This window comes from Lolium rigidum, chromosome 4 (assembly GCF_022539505.1).
Source record: "Lolium rigidum isolate FL_2022 chromosome 4, APGP_CSIRO_Lrig_0.1, whole genome shotgun sequence".
NCBI classification, from domain to species: domain Eukaryota; kingdom Viridiplantae; phylum Streptophyta; class Magnoliopsida; order Poales; family Poaceae; genus Lolium; species Lolium rigidum.
Window position 1 is genome coordinate 174,279,739 of NC_061511.1, and position 15,001 is coordinate 174,294,739.

Consider the following 15,001-nt stretch of genomic DNA (forward strand, 5'->3'; position numbering starts at 1 on the left):
TCAGTTTATGATGTGTTGTGAATGTTCTGATGGATACATATGCTTAGAAGATTGATTAGATTTATCATTTATCTTGCTTGTTTTGAACTTGCTTGCACCTGTGGTATTGAGTTAGTTTCCCTCTGTTTTGTCTTGTTAGATGGATTTCTATCTTACTTGTGCTGCTGTTACCATCTGACCGTGCTCTGGTCTTATTCTAGGATAACGAAGAGAAGAACGGAAAGCTGTGGCCTTGTTCTTCGAATCCATTGTTTGTTGTTTATCAGTCGCAACAATGTGACAGTTAGAATTTCTATAGCAGCGCTCTGTTTATGATCATCTTGTTATATGATTGTCAAAATAAAGGGTTAACTTGTTCAATGCCAAGTGCAGATCTGTACATAGCAGTCCGAGAGTAAAGTGCAGTAAATAGTTTCATATTTATTTAAACTTCACTGCAAGAGAGCATTGTTCTGCAGCACAAAAACTTTAGGAGATTCTTTTAAAATTCCTATAGACTATGTTGTTTTAATATGGACCTTTTTGTTAGTACCGTTGTTCTGAAATATAAGCCTTTTTTAAATAAAGATTGAATTTGTTTTTATTCTATATCTGAGGGTTTTGTGTTTTCACGTCAGATTTTTTTTTAAATCCTAAAATATATACCGCCGGCGCATAGAGCTGTTTGCCAGCGGTAACTCAATACCCCCGGCGGATTGGAAAGTGCCGGCGGTAAATAATACCCCCGGCGAGTTGGATGAGGCGCCGGTGATAGTCTGGGTTACCCCCGGCGGTTTGCAATGCGCCGGCGGTAAGGCATTACCACCGGCGAGGTGATCGCCGGCGAATACGAAGGCGCCGGCGGTAAGCCTTTCTAGTGCGCCGGCGGTAAGCATTTTCCTAGTAGTGCATCTTAGTTGTTAATGGAAACAATTTAGAATTCAATCTAATGTTAAAATGTAGACACAAAAACATAACAGTGGAAAATTTAAACCAGGAGAGGCCACAAGGGTCCTAGATATTAACTATCAGTATGGCGGTGCAGTTACAATTTACAAGAAGGTTCTTGGAAAAGTAAAAAAAAATACAACCTGAAACCTAGATTTATCACCAAGGACACTACAACATATAAGCAAAACGAAATGAGGTCCTTTTACACTGCCTGGAACTAGAGAACTCCACAATCGACCTTGTTCTTATCCGGCATTGGGTCGGGACTAAACCCAAATAAGAGCATTGTGTCCTTGAGAGGCTTCCCAATGGAGGTTGAGTAAACCCAACAAAACCTATTGATATGGAACCGCCCTTCGGCCATCTAAAGTCAGTGGTAAATCCATGACTGCTGAGATTGAACATCATGGTCTTCCAGTATCCAAAACTTGAGTACCATCCAAACCTAGCCTTGAGCTCTCATCTGCCTTCTCTCCCCACCGTCACCATGCCGAGGAGGAGAAGAGGAATGAACCAGGGTAGCAGATTGATTTTGGAAAACAAACCACATTTAGGTCTTATTGGATATTGAGATCCTAGCAGCTTCCCTCCCCTCCACCTCTGGCTCGAACCCTTGGAGCACTGCCGCGAGGAGGAACACCACCATGAAGCACCAGCCATGTCCAACGTGGTTCTCCTGACATGAAGCCGAACTACGACACATGAGTAAGACCTACTGCTATTTCTACCCTAGTGTGTACAAAAGCCCTGGTGTCTCCTCCTAGCTGCCTCCGACCGACGTCGCTAATGGGAAATCGTCTGAGAGACCTGACTGGTGAAAGCCAACTCTCAAGATACTATAGCCGGCGGAGAGGGAGAGACAGAGCACTTCAAAACACATGCGACTCTATTTTTTTAGAAGAACATCGAAAAAAACGCATGCAGCTCATAAGGTGGATTTCGGCCACAATAAATGTGGCCCAACTTACGAAACAGCAAAATGGTTAACTGTTAGGCCGTAGAATCATTTAATGGGCCCAGCCCAGTGGAGATGACCACAAAACTACACCACGCAATGCTCACCCCGTCGCCCGACACTATCCCATGGCCGTTAAGCCCAAAACCGCCACCTCCGCTTGCCTCGCCGCCGCCGCCGCCCATGGAGACCTTCAAATCGCCGGCGCGGCCCTTCTCGCCGCCGCGGGAGCCCTCCGCGGCGACGGTGCTGCTGTGCCCTTGCGTGGTGTTCCTCCTCCTCGCCCTCATCGCCACCTCCATCGCCCTCACGGTCCACTTCCGCCTCTACTGCCACTCCCCTGTCGGCCACCTCGTTTCCTCCCACAATTGCCCGCGCCACACCTGAGCTCTAGCGCAGACAACATCTGGGGCGAGGGATCAAGCGCGGGCCTGCTCCGCAGCCGCGCACTGCCTGCAATTTCAGCGAGATCCCGTTCCCTCCCCGCCGCGTCTCCGGCATGGGGTCGCAGTGCGCTGTTCCGTTTCGCTGGGTCGAGATGCCTCTCGACCTCCGCCTCTGAAGACGACGATGAAGGGGACTTGCCGCCGGAGGCTCCATCGGGCGACCCAGATCACCTGTGCCGCGTCTGCGCCGCCATCGCGGACGTCATCGCCGCTGGCGCCGACGCGAACCTGGAGGCGGCGCTCTCCGCGCTGTCGCTGCCGCTCTCCGAGGCGCTCGTGCTTGCCGTCCTCGACCGCTTCAAGCACGCACACAAGCCATCACGCCGCTTCTTCCAATGGGCGGCCGCATCTGGTGGGTTCGCGCACACGCCCCTCACCTACTGCAAGATGGTGCACATCCTTGGCAAGGCGAGGCAGTTCGAGACGATGGTTGCACTAGTCCAAGAAATGGGGAAGGCGGGCACCCTGTGCATGGACGCCTTCAAGATCTCCATTAAGTCTTTCGCTGCAGCCGGTGAGATCAAGAATGCAGTTGGCGTGTTCGAGATGATGAAGGTGCACGGCTTTGATGATGGGGTGGAGTCGTTCAATTGCTTGCTAGTCGCTTTGGCCCAGGAGGGGCTGGGGAAGGAGGCTGCCAAGGTGTTCGGCAGAATGTGTGACCGGTACACTCCGGACCTGCGCACATATACAGCGCTCATGCTGGCATGGTGCAATGCAAGGAACCTGGTGGAGGCTGGGCGGGTTTGGAATGAGATGCTGGACAAGGGCATGAAGCCGGATGTTGTCGTGCACAACACAATGATTGAGGGGTTGCTTCGTGGGCAGAGGCGGCCTGAGGCTGTGAAGATGTTCGAGCTGATGAAGGCGAAGGGGCCTCCTCCCAATGTGAGGACTTACACAATGCTGATTCGAGACCATTGTAAGCGGGGAAAGATGGACATGGCCATGCGGTGCTTTGAGGAGATGCAGGAGAGTGGGTGCCAGACGGATGTCGCTACCTATACGTGCTTGCTTGTGGGTTATGGGAATGCAAAGCGAATGGATAGAGTGACGGCGATGTTGGAGGAAATGACACGGAAGGGGTGCCCTCCTGATGGCCGAGCGTACAATGCGCTGATTAAGCTGCTCACCAATAGGAAGATGCCAGATGATGCATTAAGGATATACAAAAAGATGATAAGCAAGGGGCTTGAGCCCACAATCCATACATACAACATGATAATGAAATCGTATTTCCTTGGCGGGAGGAACTATTTGATGGGTTGCGCGATGTGGGATGAGATGCATCGGAAGGGGATTTGTCCTGATGGGAACTCGTACACAGTGTTTATTAATGGTCATATACGGCATGGCAGGCCTGAGGAAGCATGTAAATTTATCAAAGAGATGATTCAAAAAGGTATGAAGGCTCCACAGGTAGACTACAACAAATTTATTGCAGATTTCTCCAAGGCTGGGAAGCCAGACATATTGTTTGAATTGGCTCAGAAGGTGAAGACAGGGAAATTCGATGAATCTAACGTGTTCCATCAGTGGGGAGAGAGAATGAGAAGTCGGGTCAAGCAAACTGTCCCTAATCAGACTAGTGAGCAGGGACAGGACGCTGTAAGATTATGATGTTGTTTGTAATGATGATTGGAATTTTAGTGCTCCTGCTATTTAGGAAAGAGGTGCTATAGTTTCTCTGATGTTGTATAGTAACACTTCATTAAAGATTATGTCTCTTCTTATACCCAAAATATGCAGTAAATAAATGGTTAAGTACTCAAGTTCTAGAGTTTGTGAAACCAAGGTGTGCTGCACATCGAAGCATCATTTAATGATGCATTTGTACTGTCAAAAAAATGCATTTGTGATTTTTTCTAGGTATATCCTAGTATTGATCTTCTAATGGATCAATCATATATTTGCTTCTTATGGTTGTGTGATGCTGATATGCTGGTTTAGACATAGGAGCTAGCTGGAACTTAAGGGCTACACCTGCTTGATGACACCCAGCAAATTATTCTCTGTTGAGTTTGAAGTTTACAAAAACCATCAAACGAGTCTACGTTGCTGTTTGGGAGCACATCCGTTGGAAATTCTGCAGAGAGATATAACCAACTTATCTTTGGATGATGGCTGCACACGTGCTCGTACAATATTAACAGCAATGCATGGTTAAGGTGTCGTCATGTTGTTAGCTGAAGTTCTTTCATCAGTGCTACCTTGCAGCAAATATGAGCGTCCACATATTTTTACTACCAGCTGATCCGTACACTGGTTCATATTTATTGAGCTATATTCTAGATTGGTGATTTGGGTCTCATGCTCAATAGTCAATCCTGTGGGTATGATTTCGTCTAAGTTTCTTCATATATCTATTCAGGGAAGTTTTCTGTATGACTATACCTTGTCATAAATTTCTGTCAGAATACTGTAGATAGTTATTCTTTACCTTTTGCAAAGTAAAGCACCCCACACTTACCTATGGTATTTTCTGACAGGAACGGTTTCAAATTACATGTTAACAAGAATTTTAGATAGGTATAATAGTCCATTCACTAACCATTAGCATGCAGAAGCATTCTTACACATGAAGCAACATTGTATCAGCCTTCCAGGTCAACCTGTCATGTACTTATGGTCTACACTGTCAAAGAGTTGTCCAAGTTATACGGTTTATTGACTGCCCAACTGTTGCTCTTTCAAGTTTCAACTTCTGAATTATTATTTATCATTAAATATTTGGAGATATGTATGTGTGCGGTGCATTTTGTTAAGCAATAGATATTTATATGGTTCTATGAATTACCTGATTCTTTCTTGTTTCTGTTGTTAGTGTATTACAAATGGGATAAATTCATGATTGACAAACGCTTCATATCAGGAAAAAAGTGTATCATATTGATTGCCCACTTGGCTTTTACCTAAATGGTGGAATTTTCCAGCTATCTACAGCTTGGAAGGTGGATGACCACCTGCTATCTTATGTGGGGATGATGCTTTGTTGATATTACAATGTGGCAAACTGCTGACCTTGTGATCTGAGATTTGGCTCATATGTGGTGGTTTTATAATATCTCGATGTTGGTATTTCAGCATTATATCTGCATTATTCTGTTCTCTACTAAATGCTATGGTGCAGATTAGCTGGCTTTAAATGAGTCCTTACACTATCTTAATATCTCCTACCACACATTCTAGCCCTATAAGTGTACCATGTGGTGAGTGGTTCCAACTTGGTATTTGGTTGGTATGAGGCACTATCTAACGTATACTGTTGAGTTCGTTAGCTCCCATGAGTACTGTTACACATTTATGTTTGGTGAACTCTATTTATTCTGATCCATCCACATAATCAAAATTTAAACCTGGCATATGTGGCATGCTCGCTTTTCAACTGTCGTGGTGTAGATCTTGTTTTCTGTTCATACTACTCCTGGATTAATCTTTCCAGGACCATTTGGCTGGTAAGAGAGAAGAAAAAAGGAAAATACTACATGACATGACTCTACCCTTCGGTTCACATCTTTCCTGGACTCATATTATCTTTTCTGGGAACTGCATTAGCTGACATTGACTGTTAGTCTGTTAGTCCTACGATTTATATGTTTAGATTTTGGTACTTACCATTCTTCAACAAACTCTGATTAGTTGTTATTTAAATAAATACATCTGGTGGCTAACTCTGGATTCTCTTACATTAATTTACTTCAAGATAGTGTGACAGCTTCATGCAAGCTAGCTGCTTAGTTCTGAACTCAGATATTGTGAATCACAAAACAAAGAGATATTGTGTGTCAGAGAGGGAATGGAATACATGGATGTTTTCCTACTTGATTTGTAAGAAATACCCTTTTAAATACTCTTTTTTCATGTATTTGAAGTGTTAACACAGTGGTGCCTTTTAAATGATTTCTTAATTAGACCAATTGCATGTGGATATGGAATTATGAAAATGAGTACTTACTTAAACAAGAACATGGCCCTTTTTTCCCCTTTTTAAAATTTTCATTTTCATTCTTTTTTGAGCCTTGATTCTGAGGCTTCCATGGAACATGAAACTGAGAAAGATTGCATCTGCTGTACAACTTTACTATATAAATATTTATATGAATAGTTTACAAATGATGTTCTGGCTGAACATTCCCCGCTTGCAATACACTATGTACATTGTTCAGTGAACATTAATTACAAGCTGCTGCTGCTCCTGGCTGCGCCTACTGTGCATGTTTGATGCATTCCTTCTTCCTTGCTCCTGCAGAAACAGAGCAAGAGGAAAAATAAACAATTCTATCAGCACGTTCTCAGTCAGCATCATACTCCTGGGAATCACATATGAGAAGCTTCCAGCCAAGACCAACCTGTAGCAGCTGCAACCGATACTGGCGCCGCCCGTGTTGAATCATGCCGATCACCCTCATGACAGCGTAGAACGGCAGCAAGATCCCAGCAGCCCGAAGGAAGTACATCTGTAGAACAACACCCCTCGGTTGTTAGTTTCATCTGATCTGTTACTCTAATCTCTTTCTTCAGCTTGAAGCATGCCAATGAATGAGCTCACCGTGAGGAGGCTGAACGCGCAGTGCTCTGCGGCTTCGATTGTCACCACGGCAATGAGATGCCACACGAGCATTATAATGGTGAACTGCATATTAACATAAATTTTGGGAATCAGAATCCACCAGACCGACAATTCATGGACAATGCGCTTCGGTTTAGTGCCAAGCCAACGGCTCGTACCGTTATCGTCAGAGACTGGCACCAGGAGAAATAGGCACGATCCGAGCCGTCCATTGCCCCGTCGGATGCCGCGTATGGCATTCCCTGTTGTTCATCATCCTCCTCATCATCGCTGCACAAGAATTGAGAAGTACACTGTCAGGCAATATTCAGTTCATGGATGGTACATCCGGTGGTTGCCAGTGCAACATTCTGCTCTGCCGTGCGGGCAAGATGATTGACGACGTGGGCCGAGCATTAGCTGGATACTGGCGGTGGATGTGCTTTGACATTGTTGGTTCGTTGTGATTTGGAGTTTGGACACACGCTTTTGACAGGACAGGAGACCTCTCACCAATGCAAAGAAACACCTCACATGTACAGGTCAGTATATCGTTGTATGCAGCTGTCTGTCCCTTCTCTCCGTCTCGACATCAACACAGAATAACAGAAAATCAGTTTGTGTTTACCACCTACTGGATGTCGGGGTAATTGTACGAAAATGTCGCGATCGGGCGACACATTTTTGCAAAATTTGGTGCTATCGCGTTCTTTTCCGTATAGCCATCACTGGTCTTTTCTTTTGCCTACAGCAGTGTCGCTTGGATCTTGCACATTGATGGGAGCTGCTCCAAAACCCCGTGGTCCCTAAGCCTAGATCGGAAGGTTTACTTGCTTCGTGGGGCCTAAGATGAAATTAAGCTCGTAGGATGACCTGAGGTGTATATCTACCTGTCCGACCATTAAAAATGATCAATGACGACAGATCTCATCAACCCCCTGGTGGTTAGCATCCTAATCATTTTGCATGATTAGTTGCTGTTCTGAAAAGAATGTGGTACCTAATCATATGTATGCCCTGTTCAAAATAAATAAATATAATATGTATGCTTTGGTTGGACGGCAACCTATGTGCTATGCTACTGGAGATAAGACCGCTGCATCATACCGGCCAGCTAGGCCTTGATTGGATGAGCCTTATCCTAGAGTATTTATCTGATCTGTCTGTCTATCAGGTTCTAAGTGCAGAATTGACAATGCAACCGCTTCTTGTTTGTTTTGTTTTGAACATATCAGAGAGAGAGAGAGAGAGAGAGAGAGAGGTGGGGCCTACCTGACAGTAACAAGCACTTCGACAACCGGAGCTTTCTTGGGAGGGATCGTGTAGGCTGGCTCGAATCTCTGTCAACAGAAGCATAATTTAAATATCATATATATATAAGCATAATTTAAAGAAAATACTAACATGACGAGAACTTTATATGAAATGGGCTATAATTGCGAACATTGCCGTTTGCTGAAAAAGTTGGGCAGGAGATGATAGTATGCACGAGGACATTGCACTTGCTAGCTGTTGATTGCATAAAAAAGGCTACAGCTACTTTGTTCGTGTTCAAAGACTTCTATTGCTTCACTTGTACAAAAAACTCATGTACATGTGGACACTTGATTACGAATCGTCAAAAAGGGTTTCAGAGGAGGTAGCTTGTAGACACCTTGCCCACACGACTACGCCTTTATTTTAGTAGCGTCTAAGATCACATTCCATGGATAGACTACCAATAGTCAATGATTACGATCACAATTAGCCCAGGAACAATACAATTCCCACAAGAAAAAGAAGAGCATATGCAGACGCGCAAAACCAACCTGAAGACAAATCTCACAGAGGGTGCTCCCCTTCTCATCACACCACCTCTGCACACATCCCCTGTGAGCAAACTACATGCATGAATAGAGCATAGTTAGTTAACTAGAAGCAACGAACCACAAACATGGATGATGAGCCAAGATGATGATCCATAAGTATGTACCTTGAGAGAGCCGGAGCATGCGCAAGGTGACTCCATTGCCGCACACCACTCCTCCTCCTCCTCATGGCAAATCCTGCACTGCCTCATGGAGCAGAAAGAGGAAGAAGAGAGGTCGTCTTCTTGTTGTTCCATCTGTTCATCTCTTCCTCTCAATACAATGGCCATTGCTCTGTTGCTTTCTCCCTCCCTTTCCATGCTTGTCGACGGACTAATGGAGGTGGGGTTTAAATAGCCAACCAAAAGCAAAAGAGGAAGGAAAATCCAAATGTTGTGGGCGTGGGCCACCACCACCTACAGCTACCAACCACTGTTAAAAGAGAACTGGAGCCATTTTGTTCCGTTGGTGAACCAACTACTATCAGCCTATCATATGCAATTATGAGACCTAACTAATTGGCTGTTGTTAGGCGCGTAATCCCGGGCTTTAAAAATCTGCCATCTACTAGTAATGGATTCCACAGCCAGTCCAGCCACCGTTACAGCGAATTAAGTACCAACAGATGCCAGCGGCCGCAGCTAACTTTTGATGCTCCCTCTGTAATGTATGATACTCTTTAGTGGAATTTCAATCATATGAGGAAGCGGAAATTCCCTATATACAGCCTTTGGAACAAAAAGATGAGCCTATAGTATTCGTGTAACATTCGATTTAGGGAGTTACAAATACACAAAAGAGAAAAATGTCGCAATGCTATGCAGTTCTAAACATTTGACTACCATAGGAAATTACATCAAATGGTCTTTAGTCACACTGTGAACACTGGAATTCGTCTATAAGATTGGAATGCGTGATTTTTTTTTTTGCATGAAAGATTTATATATTGCATTCTTAAGAATCAAACAACACCGTTAAAGCAACTTTTGTGTGGACAAGTGTCTAAAATAAAATCCGGTGAGTGTACTCCTCCACATGACTAACGACATCAGGAATTGGGCCCTATGATTATAATGTCTTTTAAAGTATATATAATTTGATCAAATGGAACTACTATTTACTTTTGGTACAATTAACTCCTCCTAAGTCACATGACGAGATTAGGTGTGAAAAAGGAATGTGTATTCTCACCCAAATCAGGGATGTTCAAAGCTCAACCGGTCTAGATCGAAGAGGAGGGGGTGATGTGGGCATTACCCTTCGGGTAACCAATATTATGCTACCTTGAACGGCCCAATCAGGGGTCCATGAAGATCATCCACCGACCAAGGTGGACCGTTATGTCGGATCCGAAAAAAGATTCTTGACGAACAAGGCAAGAAGACGAAGGACAAGGAAAGTTTAGACGTAGAACTCTTTGTAACCTAGCCGAACCCGGATAGAACTCTCGGGACCTGGCCTGCAATATAAGGGCCAGGGAGAGGGTCTGCCGAGGGACACACAATCACCGCAGCTAGAACCACCGCAAGTCTAGAGCTAGGTCATTAGAAATCTTAGCCTCTCGACGAGATCATAGTCTTAGCCTTCAGCTACCCCATTGTAACCCGATAATCAAGATCAGACAAGCAGTAAGTAAGGGTTTTACCTCATCGAGGGCCCCGAACCTGGGTAAATCTTTCTCCCCGTTTGTTTGGTATTCGATGTCTCGTGTCAGCCTGCAGGATTCCGTCAACCCTAAGCCCAAAAGGTGTGCATTACCGAGGAGCACCCTCGTCAATTGGCGCCGTCTGTGGGAACCCTGTTGGCACAAGGCTCGTCATCGGCTGCTTTAGTCATGTTGTCCGCAACTTCATCAGCATCGCCGGTGTTATCGTCGGCTCCTTCATCGCCAAACTCGGGGAACTCGATTCGATTCGGGTCCTTCGAGTTTACTCCGCACAACGACCCGTCTCGTCCGATCTTTTCGGATCTGCAAGGCGGGTTAGATATGACGTTTGGAAGCATCCTCTACTGTATCAACACCGAAGGCATCCTTCGGTTGCCCAACCCGCTCGTCTCCAATACAGCAAGGATCCCATCGTCATCAGCGGTAGGATCGACCGCGTCGACTCCGGTTCCGGTCGATCTATCGACTGAATTATCTGCATCAACGGCAACATCTTCACCGCCATTGACTCCGCGCCAATCAATGTCATCTATGTCCGTTGGATCCGATGATTCTATGTCATCCGATCTGACATCATATTACTGCTTAAACTGCGATACCATGCATGGATTGGGTTCGGAAGACACGCTGTTCTTCTGCAGTGCTAATTATTCTTCAGATGAGGAAAGTATCGACAGCGCCACCAGGACAGCTACTTGGAAGGTGGCGCATCATCGAATCTATGCTATTCTCAACTCATGTGACGGAGAAGAAGGAGAGCGCACACCATGTGCCAGTAGGCGTCGCAACATTGAGAACAGTTCCAGTAACGATAATAGCGACTATACTATTACTGAGGAAGAGTGGGAACCGGCTCGATCTGCTATAACCAACAATATCCGGCTCCCTTCTGGAACTTCGGCAAGGACTCTTAACCCATATGATTCTATCTTGGAAAGGAATCGAGTGCGGTTGTCAAACGAGCAAGCGGGTCTCGATCAACGTCGGCTCGCGGCTGATCAATCCAGTGAGCGGCGTAGAGCCTCACATGCTAGTGCGTCTCGGAGAAACCAAGGTTCAGGAAGACATCGACCAAGGATGCCTCGACTTTCGGAAGATGATGCAAAGGAGATAACTTCAAACTTGTCCAAATCCTTTATGACTATGGACACCGTAGACATGTTGAGACCAAAAACCATCGAGGGAGCTACTGCCAACCTCGCAGCCTATATGATCAACCATCAGCCAGCACCCGAAGGGCCCATGGCGCAAGCTCATCGGGGTGCTCTGGAAAGCCTTGCGATCCTTGAAGATAAACTCATTCCTCGAAAGGAGAAGAGTACACACCAGAGCAGTGGTTCCAAGCATCGCTCGAAAGACGCTCGAGATGATATCACACAAAGCAGGATTGATAAAGCTCGATGACGACGGGCTGCAAGGGAAGGATATGATACAGACGACTCCGAGGAAACTCAGAAATACAACGGCGAACTGCGAGGAGACGATTGTTTAAGCTACAAGATTCGGGAGACAATGCCACCTAAAAGGTTTAAGCCTACTCCCACTGATGCTGCTAAATACGATGGGCAGCAAGAGCCGAGGTCCTGGATAGATGATTACTTACAAACTGTGATCTTGCACAAGGAAAATCAAATAGCAGCAATGCAGTGTCTGCAGCTTTACCTGAAATATTCGGCACGAGCATGGTTGAGAGGCTTTCCAAAGGGTTCTATCAGATCCTGGGAAGATTTGGTCGACGCTTTCGTCAAAAACTTCCAAGCAACGTACAAGAGGCCGGTCGGAATCGAGGAACTACGTCATTGCCAGCAGAAGCTAAGAGAGTCAATGCGCACGTACATTGGACGTTTTACCAAACTATTGAACGCTGCCGAAGATGTTTCCGTCGATAGAGCAATCGATGTTTTCAGTGATGGCATCCGACGGGAATCGTATATTGAAGAACTTGGTCGAAAGAAGCTGAAGACTATCACCAAATTGATGGAGATTGCCAATAGTTGGGCTGATGGAGAAGATCATGTAAGAAAACATCGTCCGCGCAGTGACGACGAAGATGACGACCAGCCGAGGCACGATTCGGGTAATCGACGAGATCGCCGCAAGAAGAGGAAAGATCGCGGATACGATGATACCAACATTGTAGCTGCTGGATATTCCGATCGACGAGATGATCGGTATGATGATAGACGTGATGATCGTCAATACAACAATCGCAACAATTCAGGAGGGAATTGTGGCAATTACAAAGGGCGACTTTCAAGGGTCCCAGAATTGCCTTGTGCTGAGCAGCTAAATGCTCCCTGTTATATACATGCATACATCGACCCCAAGGATGACACTAAGAAGTCGAGTCATCTTCTCAGAGACTGTCGACAGTTTATTGAGATGCAGAAGTTCTACGAGACAGGCAGAGGGCAACAACAGCAGTCGAACCCTCCACCACCACCACCACCTCAGCACCAAGTTTAGCAAGTGCAAACTCGTAATCCTAATGAGTCCTTCCCCCCACCGCGGGGATAGATGAGCATGATTCACAAAACTAGTGTTTCGAGAAGAGAGATGAAGAAGCTCACACAAGAAATCAACCTCGCAGAAAGTACCATGGCAAATATTCCAGAGTATGTCGACTGGTCGTCGCAGAGCATCCTGTTTAGCAGGGCGGACCATTCGATGACCATCCCAAAGCCAGGTCATGCTGCCTTGGTAGTTGAAGCACAAATAGGAGGATTCGGTTGAGCAAAGTGTTCATGGATGGCGGAAGTGGATTAAATTTGATATTCGCCAGCACAGTCAGAAACATGGGCATCACAACCAAAATGCTAGAAGAATCTGATACATGTTTTCATGGCATCGTTCCTACTTTGCCATCGTATTCTCTTGGCAAGATTTTCTTGAATGTCATCTTCGGGCAACCCGACAATTTTAGGAAAGAAAGAATCGATTTTGAGGTAGTGAATTGGGAATCACAGTACCATGCTATACTCGGAAGACCAGCCTATGCCAAGTTCATGGCTGTGCCACATTATGCGTATCTCAAGCTCAAGATGCCAGGCAACAACGGGACCAATATCACAGTCCATGGAAGTTTCTCTCGCTCGGATAACTGTGATCGCGAATTTCAGAAGATCGCTGCTAAGTTTGGAGTGAAGCAGGAAACTATCGACTTCCCCTCTAAACAATTAGCTTCTCGAGACAAAGATTTTAAACTCAAGGAGGATGACAATGTCAAGAAGTCGAAAAAGAAACCAGATGACCCCGCACTGGGAGTTCCAGTGATTGCGCCTTTGGTAGTTGATGATAAGGCCTCAGCCGAAGACATTAACACTCTGGAGCTTGTTGCAAGTACTCCTAAGGAAACTATCAGCACTACTCCAGAAATCATCGGCACCTCTAGAGCTATCGGCTCCCTAGACAAGAACCAAGACAAGAAGGACCCTCCTCTTGGATAAAGGAGACCAACGGCGTTATGCATCTTTAATTTTTCTTAGAAATTTTGTTTCAATAAAGCTTTTCTAACCATAGCATTCTTAGTTTATCTTATTAATAAAGACCCAAGTTTCGTTTATCCAAGTACTGAATTGATTCGGGACACCCCGAACAAGTTCTTCAAGATTATTTCGCACAATACCGCGAATATTGACTTCGACAAATGAACTCGATAAAAAAGATCGAGGGTCGTTTCCAATGACTATACCCGAAATTACCATCTAAAGCCTCGAAAAAATACGAGCGCTGCAATAGAAGGTAAAATAAACGGGACTTATAACAATACACAATTATCCTTTGCTGAAGCCTAAAGAATAAGTGAGTGCTACGGAAGGCAAGGATAAAACTACTTACAAAAAGACCCATGCTGGTACTTCAAAAAAGGAGGTACTAAAGAGCGACGGAGTCGACGGCAGGCATAGTTCCCTCGATTCGCTCGGGGCTGTCGCCAAAACATACATCATCGGTTGAACCAAAGTTGCGATTACTACGGGTTCATCGAACCTGCAACATGAGATGATCACTCAAAGAATTTGCTCCCGATAACTTTCGTACAATAGCATCACAATACCGATGCCAAAGATACTAAAGAGCATCAATATTTGCTTAACAAATATTTGCCACCGGCTTCTGAAGTTAAATTAGGAGAAAGTGATATTTAGCCAAAAGTGGCAAATATAACATCTCCAACAGATTTAAGAAAAGTTACATCATACACATGAATAAACTTGCATCCAATGCACCCGAATATTCAGTTGTAACAAATATCGGATGCATAAATTTATCATTACACCAGGAGTACAAATGTCATCAGGGTTGCTCTTCTAGAATTTCTACTTCGACATCTACTTTTGAGTTATCTTCCAACCTCTCAATTACAATGGAAGCGGGAACTTTCACAACTGGATAAAATCGGCTTACATCACCATCAGCATTTGCAATTGCCATTAAATTCGCGAAAGGATGTTTCGATAGCACAATGGCAAAAGCAGTTTCGGCTCCTGCGAGAAGTTGTGCACGAATTAAACTCCGGACCTTCTTGGCGTTGCTAAACTTCGACATCAAAGTAAAAAAAAATTGGAGGAGTTTCATTCAGGGGAAACATTGTTTTCTGTATCATCTTCA

General features: G+C 45.0%; 2 protein-coding genes across 2 annotated transcripts; one reads left to right on the forward strand and one right to left on the reverse strand.

Annotated features, from left to right (window-relative positions):
- The first annotated feature begins 2,013 nt into the window (after window positions 1-2,013).
- LOC124647819 (pentatricopeptide repeat-containing protein At3g62470, mitochondrial-like) lies at window positions 2,014-4,236 on the forward strand. The gene has a single exon (XM_047187686.1). The coding sequence runs from the start codon at window positions 2,014-2,016 to the stop codon at window positions 3,949-3,951; it is 1,938 nt and encodes a 645-aa protein (XP_047043642.1). The 3' UTR covers window positions 3,952-4,236.
- Window positions 4,237-6,395: 2,159 nt separating this feature from the next.
- LOC124646412 (E3 ubiquitin-protein ligase MARCHF5-like) lies at window positions 6,396-8,984 on the reverse strand. The gene is made up of 7 exons (XM_047186529.1): window positions 8,853-8,984; window positions 8,689-8,760; window positions 8,153-8,220; window positions 7,060-7,171; window positions 6,881-6,964; window positions 6,681-6,788; window positions 6,396-6,574 (listed from the first exon to the last, which is right to left on the reverse strand). Exons 1-7 carry the CDS (start codon window positions 8,982-8,984, stop codon window positions 6,494-6,496), a joined length of 657 nt encoding a protein of 218 aa, XP_047042485.1. The 3' UTR covers window positions 6,396-6,493.
- Between the last annotated feature and the right edge of the window lie 6,017 nt (window positions 8,985-15,001).

What these genes read in the sequence shown, in the direction of transcription:
- LOC124647819 (XM_047187686.1), top strand. Translation starts at nt 2,014, where the DNA reads ATGGCCGTTAAGCCCAAAACCGCCACCTCCGCTTGCCTCGCCGCCGCC.
- LOC124646412 (XM_047186529.1), bottom strand. Translation starts at nt 8,984, where the DNA reads ATGGAACAACAAGAAGACGACCTCTCTTCTTCCTCTTTCTGCTCCATG. An exon ending in TCTGTGAGATTTGTCTTCAG is followed by an intron (nt 8,221 to 8,688) that starts GTTGGTTTTGCG and finishes TTCTGTTGACAG; the next exon opens with AGATTCGAGCCAGCCTACAC. An exon ending in GCGCGTTCAGCCTCCTCACG is followed by an intron (nt 6,789 to 6,880) that starts GTGAGCTCATTC and finishes GTTGTTCTACAG; the next exon opens with ATGTACTTCCTTCGGGCTGC.